This window comes from Lithobates pipiens, unplaced genomic scaffold (assembly GCF_037356315.1).
Source record: "Lithobates pipiens isolate NorthernLeopardFrog02 unplaced genomic scaffold, aLitPip1_a1.2 Scaffold_19, whole genome shotgun sequence".
In the NCBI taxonomy this organism is placed as follows: domain Eukaryota; kingdom Metazoa; phylum Chordata; class Amphibia; order Anura; family Ranidae; genus Lithobates; species Lithobates pipiens.
The window spans coordinates 506,398,442-506,422,606 of record NW_027507764.1 but is presented as its reverse complement, the minus strand read 5'-3'; the positions used below and the strand labels follow the sequence as shown (position 1 = coordinate 506,422,606).

At 41.9% G+C, this 24,165-nt stretch overlaps 1 protein-coding gene across 3 annotated transcripts in view; it reads right to left on the bottom strand.

Moving 5' to 3' along the window:
• VPS13B (vacuolar protein sorting 13 homolog B) overlaps window positions 1–24,165 on the bottom strand; it is a 1,337,220-nt gene that overhangs the window by 336,058 nt on the left and 976,997 nt on the right. For all 3 annotated transcript variants that reach the window (XM_077493096.1, XM_077493095.1, XM_077493097.1), the window contains one exon: window positions 16,484–17,171. In XM_077493096.1, the coding sequence (XP_077349222.1) occupies window positions 16,484–17,171 (688 nt within the window). The remainder of the gene's footprint in view (window positions 1–16,483; window positions 17,172–24,165) is intronic.

Genomic DNA, 24,165 nt, shown 5'->3' with positions numbered 1-24,165 from the left:
TGGGAAAAATCGCAAAAAAAAAAAAAAAAATGCTACACAAGCCATATTGTATCTGAATGTTATTATTTCAAATTGTCTTTCCTTCTCAATCTGCAGAGCTGTAATTCAGCATATATTTCAGCGCATTATGGCAACCTGGAGGCGTTCTGCACACCCTTGTTGTACGGGCAATCCCCCAAAATTTAATTTTCTGCTTGGCTCACTGATTTTCCCAAAAGTCTGTACTAAGATCCCTTTTCACACTGGGGCGTTTTTCAGGCGCTTTAGCATTACAAAAAGTGCCTGTAAAGCCCTGCCAGTGCAGTGACTCAGTGTGAAAACACTCAGGCTTTCACATTGGGATTGCAGATGAGGCTTCTTTCAGGTGTTTTTTTTTTAATGCTAAAGCACCTGAAAAATGCCCCAGTGTGAAAGGGGTCTAAGATACAAGTCCGATTTAAGGCAAAATTTGCAACAAAAATGCAATTTTTGGTGAGATATTAGCCACAGGGTTAATCACGTCTAAAGGTATGCAGACCCTGCAAGGAGAATCCGTGTGATAATAACTAATATTTATTCTCTATTGTCACACAACTGGGTGGGCTCAGAGCGCAGTGCTCTGTGCCCCCAGCCCACCCTTTTGTGAAGCCTATTAGAACCTCTGGCTCTAATCATGTGCTTCAAACCCCCAACCATTGTTATCCATGCATCTGGCGCTCTTCATGTTGATCAGGGGGGCGGACGGCGTCCCTAGTGGACAGGCCATAACTGACTGCAGGGGGAAAAGAGGGGAATTCCTGGATTAGGGTCCCTTCTTAACACCCCCCTGCAGTTTTCCCAGGTGGCAGTCTTTTTTTTTAACTGGAGGGGGGTCCTATGTTCCTTGTTGGGGATCCCCTCCTATCACCCCCCTGCAGTTCTCCCAGGTGGCAGTCTTTTTTTAACTGGAGGGGGGATTTCCTCTTATCACCCCCCTGCAGTGGTCCCACCTGGTGGTATTTTAACTGGAGGGGGAGGGAAGGGAGTTCCTGTACTCCTGGATGGGGTCCCCTCTTATCAACCACTGCAGTCCTCCTAGCTGGGGGTCTTCTTTAACTGGAGGGGGAGGGAGGGGATTTCCTGTATTGCTGGATGGGGGTCTCCTCTTGTCACCCCCTGTAGTGCTCCCACCTGGGGTGTTTTTATCCTCCTGAAGTCATATTATCCAGGGGTCTCCTTTACCTGGAGGGAGGGGGGTCATGTCATCTCAGATTACTGCCCCTTTCACACCAACCTCTGTTAGCATTAGCTTACCTGGGGGGGGGGGGGTACTGGGGAAAGACTGACCTGGGAAGGATTGTACTGGGGACAGACTGACCTGGGAAGGATTGTACTGGAGACAGACTGAGCTGGGGGGATTACACTGGGGGACAGACTGACCTGGAAGGAATGTACTGGGGTACTGACCTGGGGGGGGGGGGATAATACTGGGAGGTATACTGACTTGAGGGGATGTACTGGGCGACAGACTGACCTGGGGGGATTATACTGGGGGACAGACTAACCTGGGAGGATTGTACTGGGGGACAGACTAACCTGGGAGGATTGTACTGGGGGACAGACTAACCTGGGGGGATTGTACTGGGGGACAGACTAACCTGGGGGGATTGTACTGGGGGACAGACTGAACTTTTGGCCAAACCCACTGTTTATCATGGCACAGCATTACTGCTCTTCTTAGGGCACCCAAAGGTGTCCCAAGTCTTTTACAATCCTATAGTTTATACTGCAAAAAACATTTGCACTGCTAAAGTGTTTGGCTTTATGAAAAAGTGGCAACCCTAATTGTGGACCCACATTAGTCACTACACACACTGATATAGTAATGACTCCTCCACATTTACATTATGTTCTGATTGCAGATCTCAGTGGGATCTATTTAATATATTTTGGTGTAGGTATCACTGTAACTCATGTTAAGAGCAATAACCTACAACTGACATCGGAGTTCATATATACAGATAGTGGCTGAAAATGCCTGGGGGAGAGCAGCAGGACTGATATGCTGTGTTTTCTTGATAAAAAATTTGATTAAGGCTTGGTTCACACTGCTGCGGGGGGAGATCCCGATGTGATTCGCACCGCACTGCAGTGCAAATCACATCCGATCTCCGTAGCGATGCGAGTTCAGCCATACAGATAGTATGGCTGAATTCGCATCGCTCCCGCAGCAAACTCGCACAGGACCCTTTTTTTGGTCCGCAGCAGAATCGGATCGCATGGGTGTTCACACCATGCGATCCGATTCCTGTGCGAGTGTGCAGATCGCACTGCGATATGCGGACGGATCTGGGGGTGTCATTAACATATCATTGACACTCCCAGCAGTCCGCATAGGGCAGTGTGAACTGCCGGCGGGAGTCATGCGATGCGGGAAAACGCCGCGTATTCGCGGCGTTCCCGCATCGCTATAGTGTGAACCTGGCCTAAAACTGTTTATGATGATGCACAGTGATTCAGCAAACTAAAGCAGAGTGATGCACTTTAGAGATGTGCTAAACACTTTGCCAGTTTCAGGACTATTAGGTGAAGAAAGAATAAATAACAGGAGGAGACTCCAGTCACATAATTCATCAAGGTCACATGACTGATTCTCCTCCATGCATGCATTGGGCAGCCAAAATGCCATTGGATACAACAGGCTGAATACCCCTGCCCACACTTTATGACTTGGTAGGCCATGGTATGCCATAGTACTGCGGAGTATAACAGAGAAGCAGATAGTGATATTCACGCTTTAATGTCATACAGTTAGCATGCAGATCTACTTTAAATGTGTTTACATGCATTAAGATAACTTAAAGTAACAGCAAGAGTAGGAGCCCCCAATGAATGTGGAAAGTACCTAGGAACGGACTCACAGACATTTCACTACTGTAGTCTCTACGAAAACATGAAATACATTTCTTTCAAGCACTAACCAAAAATGAATACAAGTTTCTTTGCTTTGCATGACCTAAACACAACCAAGACTTTTTAAATACAAGTGAAGTGAAGAATGTAGCAATCCGTAATTCTGCAGTGACAGCAATAAAGTGTGTAATGTGATTGGTTGATCTGATTGGTTGCTACAAGTCATTGTGCTGTAACCACTGCTTATTGTGATGCGCTACTTGTCCTAATAGCAGGCTGGAAACTTTGTAATGCAGAATGCCTTTTGGTCGCATTCCAGTGATGACCTAGTAATACTAATAATTTTATAAGGCACTAAATATGATGTAATATACTTTGTAAAATACCCAAGGATGTAATCATCTTTCATGCAAAATGTGATGTGCTCTACCACTGTAGCTAAAACACTATGTCAGCCTTACTATGTTTGCATTACTTAAAGTAGAAATAAAAGCAAACATTGTTTTTTCATTTTAGATAGAGTAAGGGAGGGCTATAACTGCTGTCAAGTTTTTTTTTTTTTTTTTGCCATTTGGGGCAATTTCCCTTCACTTCCTGTCCCACAGACAAAACAGGACGTAAGAGTAAGTCTCTACAAAGTGAGGAAATGACTGGGTGTCACCCACTGGAAGATTTCACCTCTATTCCCGTTCTTGTGATAACAGCAAACAGGACAAACAGAGAGGGTGAACCTCCCTAATAGGGATGAGCTCAGGCGTGTTCACACAGCTCACGTGCAGAGCCTGCCAGGAAGTCGGCGCAGCGATGCGCTAATCGCAGGCAGTGAGACATTGCCCCGATGTGCCGCTGCAGAGATCAGACAATGTCTCACTGCCTGTGATTAGCGCAGCGCTGACTTCCTGGCGGGCTCTGCACGTGAGCTGTGTGAACACGCCAGAGCTCATCCTTACTCCCTAACAGGGGCACAGAGAGAATTAAAGACCTGCCAGGTGTTCTAATCCCGCTCTACTCTATCAAAAAAATATTTTGCCTTCAGTCCTACTTTAAATGTTACAGAAGCACAATTCGGTATTAAGCTTAATTGGTGGAGTGGAACATCAGTTCAGTGCTTAGCTCTGTGACCTTTTTGGGTTCCACTTCCAGCATCTACATGAAATGTTTATGTGGATTTTCTACATATGTTTTAATCACGTCATATAATCCAGACACATGAAGCTATGGTAATATCTTACACACTGAACTGATAATAGTGTGACCCTGCTGGAAAGATTTGATAGTGAATGGCTCTAGATACTCTGTAAAACCCAGAATACATCAGTGGTATACAAAGATATAAAATAAAGAAAAAGGCCAAAAGCATAAACCCGGCCACTTTATTATGTACACCTGTTTAATTGTTTGGAAACACAAATTACTAATTAGCCAATCTCATGGCCAGCAATTCAATGCATTTAGGCATCTAGACATGGTGAAGATGACTTGCTGAATTTCAAACTGAGCATCAGAATGGGGAAGAAAGGGGATTAAGGAGAAAGAGAAAATATCTAGCAAGTGGCAGTTGTGTGGACGAAAATGTTGATCTCAGAGGTCAGAGGAGAATGGGCAGACTAGTTTGAGATGAAAGAAAGGCAACAGTAACTCAAACAACCACTTGTTACAAACAAGTTATTCAGAATATCATCTCTGAATGCACAACACGTGGAAGCAGATGGCCACACCGGGTGCCACTCCTGTCAGTTAAGAACAGGAAACTAAGACTACAATTCATACAAGCTCACCAAAATTGAACATTAGGCGTTTGATTCAGTTAGTTAGGTTGAAAAAAGACACAAGTCCATCCAGTTGAACCATAAAAAAAAAAAAAAAAATCGTACAATCTAATATACCCAATTGTATATCCACAATTGATCCAGAGGAAGGCAAAAAACCCCAGCAGAGCATGCTCCAATTTGCTACAGCAGGGGAAAAAAATGCTTCCTGATCCCAGAGAGGCAATTGGATTTCCCCGGATCAATTTTACCTATAAATGTTAGTACCTGGTTATATTATGTACATTTAGAAAAGTATCCAGGCCTTTCTTAAAACAATCTACTGAGCTGGCCAGAACCAATTCCACATTTTCACAGCTCTTACTGTGAAGAAACTTTTACGTAAAGGTTTTTCGTTTGAGGAGTGTGTCACAAAGAATTAAGACAGTTCTGAAGGCAAGAGAGGGTCCAACCCAGTACTAGCAAGGTGTATCTAATAAAGTGACCAGTGAGTGTAGGTTAATACTGAATGCATATCATCACCTTTATACACCACCTTATTAAAGAGGATTCTCAGAAAGGAGCTATGCACTCTCAGCACACTCACAGACAGGTTGTTAGAGCTGCTTTAGTTGCCATTTCTTGAGCACTTGCGACAGCACCTGCTTTAACATCCTGTCTGTTTCAGAATGGCCATTTCTAAATAAGGGTCCAGACTTCACACAGCCCCATGATCTTCTGTTAATGAGCTGAAGCAGGAAATCACTGATTGGCCTTCCTTCTATAAAAGAAAATTCTCTTTTTGAGACCCTGCAAACCTCACATAAAAAAAGGGGGCTACATTAAGGTTGAATCCCGTACAGAGATCCATTGACATTGCCATGCATCATTATCATATGTATACATATGATTTATGCAAGCTAGGGATGTTGCTTTTACCAAAATGTAGGAGGTAGGTTGTAATCAGGTTTCTCTCTAGTCTAACAAAGATGAGAACTGGGGAAAATTGAAACTAGAAAATTGTAAAATAATGACCTTCTCCGTTGTACAACTATCCACTTGTGGTAAAGTTTACATAAGACTTTCTTTAAACAGTCCTGGTAGCTGAATAAAGTGGAGTGCAAGTAAAGTAAGATGAGTAGATGCTGTTGCATGGGTGAAGGAAAGGTTGATGGTAAAGCTGTATTAATCCCAAAAACAAAAACATAGATTATTACCAATGCATTACCAATACATTATTTTTCACCTAGTGATCCAACCAGTAACTCACTTCCTGTCTTAGGGTGTCTCCACTCTATGGATGAGGAACAGAGACACCTTTGGACAGCAGAAGTGCCAGTCTGGGAAGAGGGCAGAGTTAGATGCACCAGCATTGTAAGCACCTCTGTCAGTGTTAAATGGTTTGTGTCTGAACCCTTCGACTATAACTATTGTTGGACAGCTTGCTTTGTTAAACGAAGTTGAAAAATAATGGAGTTCCTGACCAGGTCACCAGGTGTAAATGAAGAAAAAAAGACTAAAAATAAAAAAAGAATACAGCCACCATATCTAAGGATTGCTAAACTACAATATATACAATTTTTGTTTTGGAGTTTACTACCAATTTAAAGAGGATCTTCATCCTGTTAGAAAAAATACCGTAGCTGCTGACTTGTAATAAAAAGACACTTGCCTGTCTAGAGATCCAGCACCATCCTCACTCGGGCCAGGTCTGCGCCAGTCTTCAGATCCCTGGTGCTGACAAGTTAACTGTGGGAAACCGGCTGCGACTCCTTGCAGCTCCACAGCCAGCTTCCCATTGTGAATGTTCCTGTAGCCTTGTGGGACCTATGACATATCCCAGAAAGTTGGACAGATACCTGTCAAAACCAGGTACCCCCACCCCCCCCCCCAAAAAAAAGAGGGGGACATAAAGTGGAATTTCCCCTTTAGGGTGAAGTTCCACTTTAAGGCTAGGTTTCCACTATTGCAGCCCCAAAGTCGCACGACTTAAAGTGCGACTTTGCAATGTGATTTTTGATGCAATGTCATGGGACTGGTGAGAGCCATGGAAGAACAAGTTGCACCAAAGTCGTAATACAAAGTAGTACAAAAACCTTTTTTGAAGTCACTGCGACTTGAGTCACACCAATTAGAACGGGTACCATTGAAATACATAGATTTTGACTTGTTATGCGACTTCATGTGTCAAGTCGCACAACAACTCACAGTAGTGGAAACAGAGCCTTAGTGGAAGGGTTGAATGCACTTAGAAATGTATTTAATTTACATTGACAAATCAAAATCAACTTTTCTTTCTGCAGGCCCATTTATTTTTGCCAGGAAGGAGGGTTCATTGAGAAAAAGACTGGCAGTTGGCCCGTAAGCTTTCAGTATTCAGTGCATGTGTACAAGGCCTGAAATAAACTCTTAGGTATCTTACTACTTCAAAAGATTTCTACAGAGCTGCTTTTTTGATTTGTCTCCGCAACAAAATCTGACAGTTTTGCTTATTCTGCATTTCGGAATCAGCAACTGAATAGTATGCAAGTATGCAATGCCGCAATAAGAAGTGCTCCTCAGAAGGCATGTGTGCTAAAGAGCTCCAGCCGCCGAAATGGATGAGCAATTGTAAACCACTTCTGAGGCTGCCTCTTGACCTCCATCAAACAGAAAATAATAACAGTAGTTGAGGAACAGAATTTGTCTCTGTAGGAGTTTCATTATTATGAGTTCATCTGAAGTTCTGTGTACCGAATATGGAATAACTCACAAGTTCCTGCCCACAGCTAAGATAGGCTGCCAAAACAAGCTGCCTACTCTGTGATTAAAGGTAAAACATCAAAAAAATGTACAAAGTGTGCATTAAAAAAAAAAGACACATCAAAGAACACATTTTTCTAAATTCTGGAGGACAGCAACAAGGATCCTTATAAGCTAGAAACATGCTGTGATCAATGACTGAAGATACCTTTCTCAGTTGTGCTTTTCCTTCATATTATAAGATGACGAAGGACTTCAGACAAAAAATTTTCTAGTTGGGTTTAAATGCCTTACATACCTCTTTTTTTTCCTCTGTATAATCTATTAAAAGAAAACTCTACTCAAGTGGAAAATCTGTAAAATGTTTTAAAAGGAGCTATGGAAACCACTAAACACAATCAATGTATGTTATTGCACCATTACATGGAGGGGGGGCTCAGGAGCTGGCATTTGGTACAAGAAGAATCAGAGGGTCCTGCTCGTTAGAGCTTACAATTTAAGGAGGCAGGGTTCAAGTGATACAAAATTGGATTTTTATAACAGCTTACCTGTAAAATCCTTCTTTGAAGTACATCACGGGACATAGAGCCATAGTAGTTACTATGTGGGTTATAGGCCACCTTCAGGTGATGGACACTGGCACACCCTAAGACAAAAAGTGCACTCCCTATATAAACCCTCCCACTGCTCAGTTCTCAGTTCCTCAGTTTTGCAGCAAAGCAATACATGTGTATACTAAAGAAGGGTTTTACAGGTAAGTTGTTATAAAAATCCTATTTTCTTATCATACATCACGGGACACAGAGCCATAGTAGTTACTATGTGTGATGTCCCATAGCAATGCCAACTAAAGGGATGGAGACACAACAAAGTAGGGCACCAAGAGACCAGAGGCCTCATACTGCAGCCTGCAGTACACTGCGCCCGAAGGCAATATCCTCATGACCTTTACATCTACCTGATGGAATCTGGTAAATGTATAGACTGAAGACCAAGTTGCGGCCTTGCATATCTGAGCCATGGAGTGATGCACTGCCCAAGAAGCACTAACAGTCCTGGTGGAGTGCGGTTTAACATGAAAAGGAGGAATTTTCCCTCTTTAAACCATAAGCTTGAACAATCGCTTGACGAATTCATTTAAAATAGTAAATTTTGATGCTCTCTGTCCTCTTTTAGGACCGTCTGGCAACACAAACAACACATCTGTTTTAAGAATCTGAGTGGTCACTTTCAAACAGACCTTGACCACTCTCACCACATCAAGAGAATATAGCAATCTTTCTTTCACAGAACGAGGTTCTGGAAAAAATGAAGGCAGAACAATATCCTGATTCAAATGAAAACACTAGCTTTGGTAGGAAATTAGGATTAGGCCACAATACAACCTCATCCTAATGAATAATCAAACAGAGCAGCCAACTGTGATACTCTTCTAGCAGAAGAGAACCAAGAGAATATCTTGTATCTGCTCAAAAAGCTGTTTCTGTAATGCAAACAGGACTAAATTCAAGTCCCAAGGGTTCAGGGGTGACCCAACTGGAGGATTAATCCGTGTTACCCCTTGAATAAAGTTACGAACCAGAGAGTGTGAAACAAGTGGTCGTTGAAAAAAACACTGATAATGCCGACTCCTGGCCCTTGATAGAACTCAAGACCAGCTTAATTTCTAATCCCATCTGTAGGAATTCAACACCAACTCCATGCTAAGCCCCCAGCCCCTGTGGACTACGGCCCTTCCCTTCTTTTTTTTCTTTTAAAAAAATAGCTTTTTTCCCATGCGAGCGCGGGCTCCAATCCCATGGGATCCACAAGGAGGGAATAAGGAATGGCGAGGGGGGCCTGGAAGCCGCTGAGCAGCATGCCGTTTGCGCTGGTTTCTTTTTCAGATTTTTGTAGCGCTCTTTCCCCAAGAAGAGGGGAAGAAAAAACAGCACAGGAGGCGTCTGGTGGGGAGAGAGAACCCCTCCAGACTTACCAGAGGTCTTGCTGCTGGCCGGACGAAGAGAAATCCGCTGCTTCCTGGACACAACGTGGGCTCTCTGAGAAGCATGAGACAGTAAGTGCTCAATACAGCCCCCAGTGGTGACACATATGCATGACAACACTTAATAAACTTAGAGGCGACATTCATAAGAAAATTTTAGGCCTGGGTACCATTCCATTCGGCCAAAAAGACACTTTGAATGGATCCGGCTGCATGGCTAGCCCCAGCAAGGATTGCTCCAGTGGAGCTCAGCTCAGCACATCTTCACCCATGACCAACACCTTAAACACTGGCAGTGTACTGCAGGCTGCAGTATGAGTCCTCTGGTCTCTTGGTGACCTACTTTGTTGTGTCCCCATCCCTTCAGTTGGCATTGCTATGGAACATCCCACATAGTAACTACTATGGCTCTGTGTCCCATGATGTACGATAAGAAAATAGGATTTTTATAACAACTTACCCGTAAAACCTTTATTTGGTATACACGTGTATTGCTTTGCTGCAAAACTGAGGAATTTCCAGCAGTGGGAGTGTCAATCACCTGAAGGTGGCCTATAACCCACATACTGGTAATAACAGGTAATAACTTTGGGGATGAGCTGATGGAAAAAGTAAAAACACAGTGTATTTGTTAGAAGCAGAACAGGCCTCTTTAAAGAGAAGTGTTTTCAGGGATCATCTAAAGATGCACAGATTAGGGATATAGTCTGAAAGATTGGGGTAGAGAGCTCCAAAGGATTGGAGAAGCTCAGGAGAAGTCCTGGAGGCGAGCATGTCAGGAGGTGACAAGGGAGCTAGAGAGCAGGAAGTTTTGGGAGGCCCAGAGAGAGCGGTTTGGTTGATACTCTGAGACCAGGTTAGTGATGTAGCTGGGGGCAGAGTCGTGGATGGCTTTGTAAGTTGTTGTTAGTACTTTGAATTTTATTCGTTCGGTGCGAGGAAGCCAGTGTAGGGATTGGCAGAGAGGAGTAATGGACACAGAGCGGTTGGTAAGGTGGATGAGGTCTGGCAGCAACATTCATGACAGACTGAAGGGGGGATGTAAAAGTAAGCCAATGAGGAGGGTTTTGCAGTAGATGAGGTGAGAGATAACCAGGGAATGAATTAGAAGCTTAGTGGTGTCAATGGTTAAAAAGGGAAAAGGGGTGTATGATGGAGATGTTGCAGGGGGTTGAGGTGGCATTATTTGGACAAGGATTGGATGTGGGACTGCATACATACCTATTTTGAGGGCACTCCAGTCTGGACATGTGATCTCCCCATCGGTGGCTTCAGGGGAGAGAAGAGAATACAGACAATGGCCGAAATGCCTGTGCAGTGATGTCACCCATAGGCTTACTATGGGGCATCTGTTGTTGGGTGTCCCTCCTCTCTCCTGAAGCCGCTGGTGAGAGCTGATCATGTGACTGGCCACCCTCAAAATAGATAAGTATAAGCGTGTTCCTTTTCACATGGTAGTTAGACTAGAATTAAGAAGGGGTGGGGGCAGGTTTAAGCATATTTCAGAATTGACTGGAATTCCACTTCCTCAAGGGCCAAAAAAAACATATATTTGATCCCACTGCCTTATAGCAAAATAGCTGATTTTTTTCTTAGTTTATAGTAGATCTACTTAGTTATGATATGCTGAGGAGGAATTGAAACACAGAGGTCTCAGCTTTTTGAATTCTTTTGTACATGGCTGTCAGAGAGATTGTGACCCTATACAGTGAGGGGAAAAAGTATTTAATCCCCTGCTGATTTTGGACGTTTGACCACTGACAAATAAATGATCAGTCTATAATTTTAATGGTAGGTTTATTTCAACAGAGACAGAACAACAACAAAAATATCCAGAAAAACGTATTTCAAAAAAGTTATAAATTGATTTGCATTCTAATAAATGCAATAAGTATTTGATTCCTTATCAATCAGCAAGATTTCTCCAGGTGACTTCCTTACAGGTAACAAGCTGAGATTAGGAGTACTTTCTTAAAGGGGGTGCTTCTAATCTCAGCTTGTTGCCTGTATAAAAGACACCTGTCCACGAAAGCTATCAGATTCCAATCTCTCCACCATGGTCAAGATCAAAGAGCTGTCTAAGGATGTCAGGGACAAGATTGCAGACCTACACAAAGGTGGAATGGGCTGTAAGACCAACACCATGCAGCTTGGTGGGAGGGTGACAATGTTTGATGCGATTATTCACAAATGAAAGAAACACAAAATAAGGCAGCTGGGACTATAGTCACAAAGAAAACAATTGATAACACACTACGCCGTGAAGGACTGAATCATGCAGTGACTGCAAGGTCTCCCTGCTCAAGAAAGTACAGGCCCGTCTTAAGTTTGCTAATGAACATCGGAATGATTCAGAGGAGAATTGGGTGAAAGTGTTGTCATCAGATGAGACCAAAATCAAGTTCTTGGGCATCAACTCAACTCGCCGTGTTTGGAGGAGGAATGCTGCTTATGACCCTAAGAATATCATCCCCACCGTCAAACATGGAGATGGAAATCTTGGGTGGGAACCTCCTTTCCTCAGCCAGGGCACTGAAAATGGGTCGTGGATGGGTATTCCAGCATGAAAATGACCCAAACCCCATGGCCAAGGCAACAAAGGAGTGGCTCAAGAAGAAGCACATTAAGATCCTGGAGTGGCCTAGCCAGTGTCCCATAGAAAACATGTTGTGAGAGCTCAAGGTTCGAGTTACCAAATGTCGGCTTTAAATCCTTAATGACTTGGAGAGGATCTGCAAAGAGGAGTGGGACAAAATTCCTCCTGAAATGTGTCCAACAAAGGTTTTGCCACCAAGTACGAAGTCATGATTTGCAAGGGGTAAAATACTTATTTCACTCATTAAAATGCAAATCAATTTATAACTTTTTTGAAATGCGTTTTTCTGGATTTTTTTTTGTTATTCTGTCTCTCACTGTTAAAATAAACCTACCATTAAAATTATGGACTGATCATTCAGTGGGCAAACTTAGAAAATTAGCAGGGGATCAAATACTTTTTTCCCTCACTGTAAATAGTGTTTGCAGCAAACAGAATTTTCTAACATGATAATTAAGATGTAGTAACTAAATTTGCAACAAAGCCCAACTCAAGGAAGGGCGGTGTGCAACAAATGGGACAAAGTTAGGATTTGTACTCAACACTGGGTTAAATGTGTGTAGAGACACACTTTTTTCAGTTTTGAATAAAGTAGGGACATGTTAAAACCCCTATCAGGTCTTTACTGTTGTCCATATCCCCAATGGGTTGTTTCCCCTTCTTATTTATTTTATTATTCCTTAGTAACCTGGTGACCACTAACAAAAAAATGGGAAATTCAAACTTTTACATTAGACCACATCGTGACAAGAAATCTTGATGGGTATACACCAGTATACACCTGTAGATTTTCAAACGAACGTTTGTACGAAATACCTCAGTACACTTGACAGCTTGACGAAAGGTCCTTTAAAAGTAGTTCAAAATTAAATTTGCTTTTAACATTTGATTTTGGAGAGAATGGACTTCATATATACTGTTAGAAATGTGTTTGTTCGATAAAATCCTGCTCCTTCAAATTTGCTTGTCACTGCGGTCAAAAATAAACAACAATTTGACCCCAATGATAATTAGAGAATCCAACAAAGTCTATTAAAATTAAAATTTTTGAATGCAAATCTATTAATGTACAGGCCGCTTTACAAGTGAAAGCTGTCTAAAACGGGAATTACCCTCAATATGCAAATATTGCCTATCAGTTCATATGGCATTACCAGGATTATTTAAAATAACTTAACCTTTTTAATAGCTGGCTCAGTGCTTTTTCAGCACTGCGTTTAAAAACACACTGCCTTTGCAATCTTCTGTCGGTGCCAATACATTGTTCTATAGGCCTGGTGAATTATAAAGAGTTGAGAGAGTTTGTGGGAAACAGACAGGGAAATAAAAGCAACCAATTCCAAAGCCATATCCCACTGCTCACCACTTATCTCCCCAATGTCCTCAGTCCATGACACCCTAACTCCTAAGTGCAGCAGGATCCTGCATGGAGGAAAGCAGCCCATGTACTGTATGTATACAGAAAATCAACCCTCTCTTCTCCGATGCAGATACCACTGCTCAAGTATTGATAGAATTGCTTTTGAGACAATGAGAAGTCAGTTTGTATTTGATCATAAGATTTGAATATGCTGCCTAAGAATAATTGATCTAAATATAATACCCCCTTTTTCCTCCATTCATGAAATCCCCTTAGTTTAGCTAATTCTGGATATACCGAATTATGCCACAAGAGTAAATAAATAAAAAAAATTAATTTTCTATAAAGTTTTTAAGCTGCCCCAAACTCTTTGCAGGAGGTCCATAATAGGAGATGAGGATAGGTCAATACATTGTTAAAGGCAACCCAAACCCAGATCGCAGATGTAACGAATGAATGGGCTGCCAAAACACACTGCAAGGGAAAGCTCAGGCATGCAGACCACGTTCCTGTTAAATTCTGTTGTGAACCGGCCCTAACACCTGAATGCAGGGGGCCTTGCGTGCATTAAAATGACAATACACTTTTACTCTCATCAATAACCTACAAGGATATTCCATTTACGTAAATATGCAGAAAATAGAATAGTCTGGCACACTACTGCTGCTCTTGCAATGCTTGTCAAACCCGACACATGCTTAGCTGATGAAATTGTTACATTTAAGTGACATTACAAAGATAACCCTGTGCTAGGTTTGACAGGCATTGTTTTTGTGCAATAGCGGGAGTATCGTACCAGATCCTATTATGGTTACGCTTATTTCCAAAAACATAAATATTGTCATTTGAATATGTTAGGCCTTGTATTCAGGTTTTAAAGAATATTAAAGTTTTGTGAATAATAATGTTTTGGATATTTTGTGGTTTGTATTTACTTTGTCCGGTCTTCCAACAAAATGCTGATTGTAACACTGGACTTCTGCAAGTGATTTGGTGGAAATGATCTGGATGCTTCCATTCAATATAACAAGATAATCCATTAAGACAATGTTTTTTTTGAAGTAATGTCATCGTAAATAAAAGCTTATCTTTTGTGAACTATATTTCTACAAGCTCTCTAAAAGTAGATATTAGGTTACTATATTATTCTGCATTGGTAAGATACATTCAGCTTTAAAATTTTAAGCTTTGTAACAGAAAACATATGAGGGTTTGTGTTACACATTGAAGATAATTGTGAGTTATTGCAATATCTCTGTTTATAATGTGTCTTAAAGACTGTATTGTTTTATTCCATGAACACTGGAAAAATACACTTTCCTAACAAGCACAAAGGATCCAAATGTGTAGAAAAATTGTTCAAGATCACCAACTGACGGTCATTATGTACAGCCAGAATATACTGTAAAATGAATGTTTAAAGTGAACTAGGCTATGGACATTCAAGTATTTACATATTCTGAAACCGCTAGTAAATCTGATTTAAAATCTAACACTGACCTCTGCAGGCACAGGCACTGTGAAGCAGTTTATCCTTAAAGGGGTTCTAAAGCCAAAATGTTTTTTTGCAATATCTGCATTAAGGTAAAAACCCCACTACCTATCATACCCACCCCATCCCTAAACACTTACTTGACTCTTGTCATAACTCCAGTGCTGTCTTAGCTGCAGTACCGCCCCTCTCACTTCCTGGTCTCACAGTAGACACCGGGACCAGTGGGACTCATAGGCTCCTGCTACTGTCAGTCAAACTCCCATGAGGGGGGAGCAGGGGCACAGCTTATTGCCCTTCTGTGCGTCTATAAACGCACACAGCCCAGCTTGGGACCCTGCATGTGTGTATGCCTCCATGGCCTCCGGAATGCTAAGGAAGCACCCAAAAGAAGGAAAAGCAGACAGCACCAACAGGGGACTGCCAAAGAGGAGATAAGCTAACGCTCTGTGCAATATTGTTGCACAGGGCAGTTAAGTATAATATCTCTAAAATAACCTCTAGTAACACTTTAAAGTTCACAGAGGCACTGAAGTAATCCAGATTTGTTCTCTGTACAGTTTAGTTTACCCCGCTCCCCACTCTCAGATCACCTGCCATATATTTACATTAGAGATGAGAAGACTGAAAGGCTGCTGAGTCACTTGCTGGGAGAGGGGGAGCCGAGCTGCTGAGAGAAAAACTTCAATGCTCTCTTAATCAAATCATTTATAGAAAAAAAGAATTATAGCGTTTTTATAGATATATGCTGTATAATGTAGATTTTTGGGGGATACAGTAGGGAAAGGTTGGTTGGATGCTGGCCCTGTTTGTCTGACAAATTTACCCCTAGTTCCTTAGAATTTTCAGGGGGGTGCATTGGTACAGAGTTTCCATTAGTTCCAGTTTGTATTCATTACTCACATATTACTCACATTTGCCACATATGCAAACATAGGCTGGTTTCACAGTTGGCTTTTTCCCTCTATTTTACTCCTAGCCTAGTAGAGGTTAAAGTCACAGGGAGTTATTTATAAAGAAGTGAATGTGACATTCACAAAATATTCACTGGAGCTGAATCAATCACTGTTTTTAAAAAATGTCACATCCACTTCTTAATAAATACACCCTTCAATCTGTAAACGGCATTCTCTGATATTTAAAGAGGAAGTAAAGGCAAAAAAAAAAAAACATACCCTGTAAGGCAAAGGCATAATGAGCTAGTATGCATAGCATACTAGCTCATTATGAATAACTTACCTGAGAACAAAGCCCCCGAAGCAGTCCTCCATCTTCCTCTTCGCCGCTGCCATGTATCCTGGAGCGACTTCCGGGTCTCTCTGCTCCAGCGCTGTGATTCTCCGGAGCCGCGATGACGTCACTCCCGCGCATGCGCACGGGAGCCGACACTCGTGGCATATCGCCGTGATCTGTGGCCTGCCCAGTGCGCTTGCGCACCGATGTCTACGGTGCATGCGCCGTAGACAGCGGTGGCTGTCTTCGGGTAAATATCTCCTAAACCGTACAGGTTTAGGAGATATTTCTTGGACCTACAGGTAAGCCTTAATATAGGCTTACCTGTAGGTCAAAGTTGGTTGTAAGGGTTTACAACCACTTTAAGTCTACACTCAACACATGAAAAACACTGCAATGTATAGGAAGGCATTTTAGCAAACAAAAGACACAATATACTATTACTCATTACACATACCTGAACATTTGTATTCTGGATCCACACCTTTAAGTAGTGCATCAAAGAGTGATATCTCCACCTTCTGTTTTCTGTGGTGGCAGCTGATCAGCAAAGATGGCTGAGACACTGTGAGATTAAGGAAAGGATTCAACTGCAGATCACCGGTTCCTCTTCGCCCAGGCTGCCGAACAATAGTGATGCCCAGTGCCTGGCGAGCAGAAGACCTTGTTGAAGCATGAAGACGCTCCAGGGAGAAGAGGCCAGCTTTTCCATTAACTGGAGAAGAGGAGTTACTGGTTAGGAGGTCCTCAGCTGTCAGAGTGGAGATTCCTGATTGAGCGGATCTGTCCAGTACCTCATCCGATGCTGTGCTTGTCAAGTTGAGGGAACTTTTTCTGACCTTCTCGCCATCACTGGTGTCCACCTTTAATTTGGACACGGAAGTGCATGAGTATGTCATTAAGGATATGCGGCTGGCAGTGATAAAGATATCGAAGGGTATGAAGTTAAGATTTTTTACAATAGAGGACTGTTTGGATGGTCGTACAATTCTGTGGTGGCTTGTGCCACTTTGAGGTTCAATTTGAACTATTCTTATTTTCACACTATCACTACCAATGCCACTGTCCTGAGCGCCACTGTAACGGGAGGAAGTGTCTGCTGTTCGACCTTCAGTAGCATCTCTTTTCAGTTCCTGTTTTGAAACCTAAAAAGGGAGACACATAAGTTAATAAAAAATAACTACGAGGTAGGGATATTGTTGCAATACACTTAGCCAAGTACTAGGTTATTTTGTCTTGTGTAATGGTTTAAGAGCTCTTGTACTTAAAAGTAACCTAGAACACAGGGATTAAAGTTTATGTTTATTAAAATGCCTTTAAAACATAAGTACATTTAGACTATCCCATTACACCAGGCTAAAATTCTGTAACACATTTGGCAGTTTGATGGTGGGGTTTAAGAACTGGAAATGAGCAAACAGGTGTAGTCTTAGTTATCTGCAGCACAATTAAGGCTGATTTAACCCAATTCATACATTTATTATATTGCAGCTTAACAATTCTTAGATGTGATGGTTGTATTAATTTTCTTTTTTAGGCTTTATTTCTTCTATTTTTATCTGGTGATCCAGCCAATAAGTCTGTTTTGTTTTTTAAACAGAAAAGGTCTCTTGCAGTGATGGCACAAATCATTTAACACTGACAGGGGTGATCACAATGATCAGATTTTATTTATGCAAAACCTTTAGGCCCCTTTCACACAGGCTTTTCTGTTTAACGGACTCCGCTCTGCTCAGCGGGGATCGATTCGCTGATCCCCATTGAGCAGGTGGAAGACAGGTCCATCTCTGCTTACTGTGCAGAGACGAACCAGTCAGAGCCCAGCTCTTTATGGAGAGATCGGATGCAAATGGATCACCTGTCCATTTTCATCCGATCCCATCCTCCAGACGGATGGAAAATAGGGTCTACATCCATCTGTATTTCACTGACTGGATCAGATTGGATATTGGCGGATGTCAGCGGACATGTCATAGCTGGCATGCGCTGCTCCATAGAGGTGCATGGAGCATCCGATCAGGTCCGCCTGAAAAACTGACAGTCAGACCTGATCGGAAAGCCCGGGAGGGGGGCGGGGGTGCAGATGCTTGTATAACCCAGGTATCTGTACCCACTTCTGGGAATAGACAGCCGCAAGTAGCCGCAGATGCCTCGTGCCCCCCCCCCCCCATTGTGTTCTGGGAAACACAGTTCCCAGGACACAGCGGAGACCAGTCTCATTGCGCTGCGCAACTTGCGTATGCGCAGAAGGGAACCAGGTAGTGAAGCCGCAACGCTTCACTTCCCAATTTCCTGACAGAGGATGGTGGCGGGGGCAGCCGAGAGACGAGCGATTGCTCGTCATCTGCTGCTGACATCGCTGGACCCTGGGACAGGTAAGTGTCCATTTATTAAAAGTCAGCAGTTGCAGTATTTGTAGCTGCTGACTTTTAAAAAAAAATTTGCAGGTGGCACTCCTCTTCAAATCTACTAGTGCATTTAACACTCCCCTCTCATCAGTTGCACAATGCTGCTGTCCAAATCTGCCCCTTGTTCTCATTCATGCAGAGTGGTGTCTATAATACAGAAGGCATGTTACTGGCCAGATCACTGGGTGAAAAGCCTAAAAAAAACCTTATACAGCCACCTCATCTAATGATTGGTAAGTTACAACATATTATATTTTTGGTTTTGGGTTTAATACCACATTAACCTTTTCACATCATGGAGCATACCTAAGGACTTATATGGGCATACTGCAAGCACAATGTGCTTGGTTATATACAGTAAAACTTTCAGACTTTTACATGACCTGGTCTGGATTGAATATCTGGCAACGCTTGCATTCGTTAAGAACATGAACCATATTAAAAAGGAAGCTTTACTTTAATTTACTTGTAATGTTTACTTAGTCTCACAAAGCTACTGTGGTAGTAATGATGCTAATACAGTAACATTACTGGGTTTGAAATGCGCAAATGTGCTTATGTATGCTACTTATCAGTCTACATTTTACTCCTAGGCTGAGTGGTACAACAAAGTGGTTTAAATATCTCCCTCTGAAAGTTTGGTTCAGATTTTACTAGTGACAACAGGTAATAAAATTTGTTCCCAACAAAGCTAAACTCTGGGCAAACAGTTGAAACACTAGATTACCAAAAGTATTGTGACACCTGCCTTTACATAAACATGAACTTTAATGGCATCCCAGTCTTAGTCTGTAGGGTTCAATACTGAGTTGGCCCACCCTTTGCACCTATAACAGCTTCAACTATTCTGGGAAGGCAATCCACAAGGTTTATTAATGTGTCTATGGGAATGTTGGACCATTCTTCCAGAAGCACATTTGTGAGGTCAGCCACTGATGTGGACGAGCAGGCCTGGCTCGCAGTCTTTGCTCTAGATCATCCCAAAGGTGTTCTATCGGGTTGAAGGCCAGTCACGTTCCTCCACCCCAAACTTGCTCATAAATGTCTTTTGGGATCTTGCTTTGTGTACTTGTCCAAATCCTTTGGTGGAGGGGGGATTATGGTATGGGGTTCTTTTTCAGAGGTTGGGCTTTTCCCCTTAGTTCCAGTTAAGGGAACTCTTAAGGCGTCCGCATACCCAGACATTTTGGACAATTTCATGCTCCCAAATTTGTGGGAACAATTTGGGGATGGTACCCTCCTGTTCCAACATGACTATGCACCAGTGCACAAAGCAAGGTCCATATAGACATGGATGAGTGAATTTGGGGTGGAGGAACTTTACTGGCCTGCACAATGTCCTGACCTCAACCCAAAAGAACACCTTTGAGATGAATCAGAGCTGAGGCTGCGAGCCAGGCCTTCTCATCCACATCAGTGCCTGACCTCACAAATGCACTTCTGGAAGATTTGCCAAACATTCTCATAGACACACTCCTAAACCTTGTGTGCAGCCTTCCCAAATGAGTTGAAGCTGTTATAGTTGCAAAGGGTGCATCAACTCAATAATGAACCATATGGACTAAAAATAGGATGGCATTAAAGTTCATGTGCGTGTAAAGGCAGGCATCCCAATACTTTTGGTAATAAAGTGTAGTAGTTGTTTTACCTGCTAAAGGATTTGCATTCCTGTCCACCCAGCCCTAGAATTTACAGACCCCCTACAACATACAGTAGAACATCCAGTCTGGTGACTTGACTTTTCTATTCTGCACTTAAGCAACACCACTAGGATCACCGTTCCGCACACAGTCTATGGCAGGAAGGTGAAGGAGTAAGGATCCTTCACACAGGTGAATGCACTGGGTCTGTTCGGAGGCCGTGCACCTACACGGATGTCAAAATTAGAGCATCAGCTATGTCCATGCAGCCGTTGTATCCCAATCTAAAACAATGGGACTGTCTGCACAGGGATGCACATTACACCGGTGAATGAATGAGTGACTTGTATAGCGCTACCTATGCGAACTGAATCGCCTCAGGGCGATTTTGCCACCAGTGTCCATCTGCGGTATAGCGTGGTCCTTTTGCCCATGGGGTCCTGACATGCTTACAAACACATACACATACAACATACACATATTTGGACAATTTTTAGACAGGATCTAATTGACCTACCAGTATGTCTTTGGAGTGTGGGAGGAAAATGGAGTACCCGGCGAAAACCCACGCAGGCACAGGGAGAACATGCAAACAGGCAGATGGTATCGCGGTCAGGATTTGAACCAGCGACCCCATTGTTGCTAGGTGAAAGTGCTAAGCACTACACCACTGTGCATCTCCATACGGGTAAACATGGCTCTCACGTGGGGTACAGATTCTTACGCCTCTAGTTAAGGAGGACTAACTCAAACTGATAAGGTTTTTTCTTTGCTTTCTCCTACATTTTCCTTGGCAGCGCCTGATTGATGATAAAAACTGCTTCTCTCCCTATCGGTCAGAGTGCTGCTGTACAGATTTACAAAAGGCTGAAATCAAGTAAACTGCAGATATATATATATATATATATATATATATATACACACTAGTTAATTTTTTTTTTTTTTTTTAATTGCACAACTACATTCATTGATGTTTTTACACCTGCTTGAACTTCAGCTTTAAAACATACTGGAAAACATTAAGAAGCATTTAAGTATTTACAGTCCAATCTAATTACCTTGGTGGATTTGGTAGAGATTTGTTTCAAGGTAGATTTTTCAAAGTACGACAATGAGCATACATGCGTCAGTTCAGCTGCATTATGTTCAGCAATATCATTTTAAAATGCTAACAACCATGAACTAATAAAAAATGTATCCCCTATTTAGGGAAACCTAAAAATGTAGTGATAATTTCCCCATACTCTCATTCAGGATGTGAACAGGAAAAAACAATCACACAGGCCAATCAAATAAATATTGCTCTTTTAGGCTTCAAATCAAGTTTGAATATATTGGTGGCCCACCGTATCAATGAAATGAGTTAATATAAAAAGTGCCAGTATTTGACCACACCAAGGTATAATAGTCATTTGTGTGAAATCAACAAGATGAATGGCTTATTTAATGAAGCAATGCCTCCGTTAATTCAACAGATCAATAGAGCGTATGTTTTACTACAATCTGAAAGTGTAAAGAATGCAGGTTTCTCTCGACGTTGATTTATGATGCACGCTTCTGAAACTAATTGAGTATATTAACATTCTCCCTGAGGTACGGTGAAAACAAAATATGGCAATTAGCAGGAATGACTACTGGAAAATGAGGAGCTTAGAAAACAGCCCCTGGTTTAACGGCTGCTTAGTGCACGCCTGGCAGTCACCTGTTCTGCCCATACACAAAGATGCCCTGAGCAAAGGTTCTGCCTTTGGGTTAATCCCTGTGATTATTCAAGGAAAAAAAGAAGGAATAAAAAACAAATAAAGACTGCATTTGGAAAGGGGGAAAATACGAAACTAAAACCACTCTTCTGCAAGCAAGTATGGTGACCGGGGCTTCAACATCAAACATGGAAGGAGCAGCCAGTTGTACTCTTATAAAGGAACCATTTACTATTGAGTGCTATAAGGAGAACTGCACTCATATATTCCTTGTATAAACCATTTAAAGTAGACAATAAAAGTTTTCTTTAATTAGCTACCGGTGTGCATTAACATGATCATGATTAAACTATAAAAAAACAACTGTACATTACTCTTGTACCCTTAACCAGATGGCTTAAATTTAAACCATCCCATTTGAAAATGTACTTTAAGTCACTCTTTAAAAAAAAATATATATATATATATAAATATATATATTTAATCGACCTTCTGCTTTCAGAAAATTAAATGCATATTACTGTAGTGCAGGAGATAGTATTTCAGATCTCCAGGCATATATTAAATACACTGGCAGAACATTAGACAAAATGCTTGACTTATTAGATACTTCCTATTCTAAACAGTGTCATCAAAGTCTAAAAACAAAATTCATATAAAAGCAGCACAAAGCTTCTACATAGAACTGGTGCCAAAATCTCTCTACTTTCCAGCTAATGAGGAAAGGATGTGTACTCTTAACATATGAATGTAAGATTTTCCAAGCATTCGCATTAGGAAACATGGCCTATTGGTTCCATATGCTGAAGGTTAAATTAAACTCTATTGGTAAAATAACCTTTAGTATAGCTAGCATGATAACCATAATTAAAAGGTAGTCAAAGGACAAGGCACACGGTTGAATCAACAACATACAATTAGGACAGGAACAATGTTTGTCTACAATGAAAAAAAGGAAATCTGCATTGTTAGTATACTGGCAAAATTTATGGAAATATACAGGAACATGGGAGTCCCGTATTTGAAGTCCTCCAGTTATGCCGTGTACTCATGACCAGACTTTTCAACAGCAAAGTTCTGATGGAACGAATCCGTCAGACAATTCGATCATGTGTGGGCTTCATCGGACCTTATCTGTCAATAAGGAGCTTTTATAGGCAGGAAAAAAAAAAACCCACTGCCAGTGTGCCCAGGAGCAGCAGAGTTTGGGTAGAAAAAATGCTTGATGCTACTAAAAGCTGGTAGAAGCTGCTAAACACACCTAAAAGCTAGTGCTTGAGCATTAATTAATTTCCATGGCCAGAATACATTATTTATTCTGGCCAATGAAATGAAATAACCCCCAAGATCTTAATGCCTGTAAAAGCGTCAAGGCATTTTTCCTGCAAAAACACTGATGGCTTCAAGGAGAGTTAAATAAACATCCCGTGTGCATGAGGTCTAAAGCTCAAGTCCAGCCAAACCACTAAACGCACAGCTGTTTCACCTTCCTGAGTTTTACATATCACTGCCAGAGGGTAAAGGTAGGGTGACTTGTCTTTTCTCCACTGTTGTGATAGCGGAGTGCCAGGCTCCATCAGAATTTTTTTTTAAATCAGCAGCAAAAAATACTCTAGCTGCTGATTTTTAATATTAGCACACTTAACTGTCCAGGAATTCAGGGGTGTCCACAGCCAAACCAATATTTTAATCAGCTATTGGGTGCTGCCGTCGCCATCTCCACAAAGAGAAACTGGCAGTGAAGCCTTGCGAGCTTCACAGCCGGTTCCCTACTGCGCATGCACAAAGCATGCTGCGCTCTGTGAATGGGCCGGCTGTGGGGGAAGGAGGAGGGGGCCAAACTGCGGAAAACTCAGCCAGTGGAGGGAGTGAGTACCTATCAAAACCAGGTACCTGCTCCCCCCACCCCAAACGTATCAAATGTGGCAGCAAAATGTGAGCTTCCCCTTTTGGGTGGAGCTCTGCTGTAAGCAATACAGCATGGTTACCTACTCATCCCCAGTCTGTGATTTGGCCTTAAAAGAGTGCATCACTCCTTTATAGTGAACTACATACTAAATATTAAGAGATTTACATGGGTCCAATTGATACTGCTCTTTATAGTTCATAAAGCTTCCAACTGGATTTTAAGCTGTAAAAAGAACTAAACATCATAGAAACTCTAATATTACCAATATAGCAAAGCCAGAGGTCTGTACAACGATGTGATTTGTCTAATGCTGGGCACACACATATACCATCTGATGGCACAACCTACTGAAGATTTACCAAAACCTATGTAGAGAGATGAACTAGCTATACAATCCATTTATTTTGTATTTAATTAGGTAGGCTGCTGTTTCTTTAACTCTTAAGGAGATTGTATAAACAGATTGTAGCATGTGTAACCAG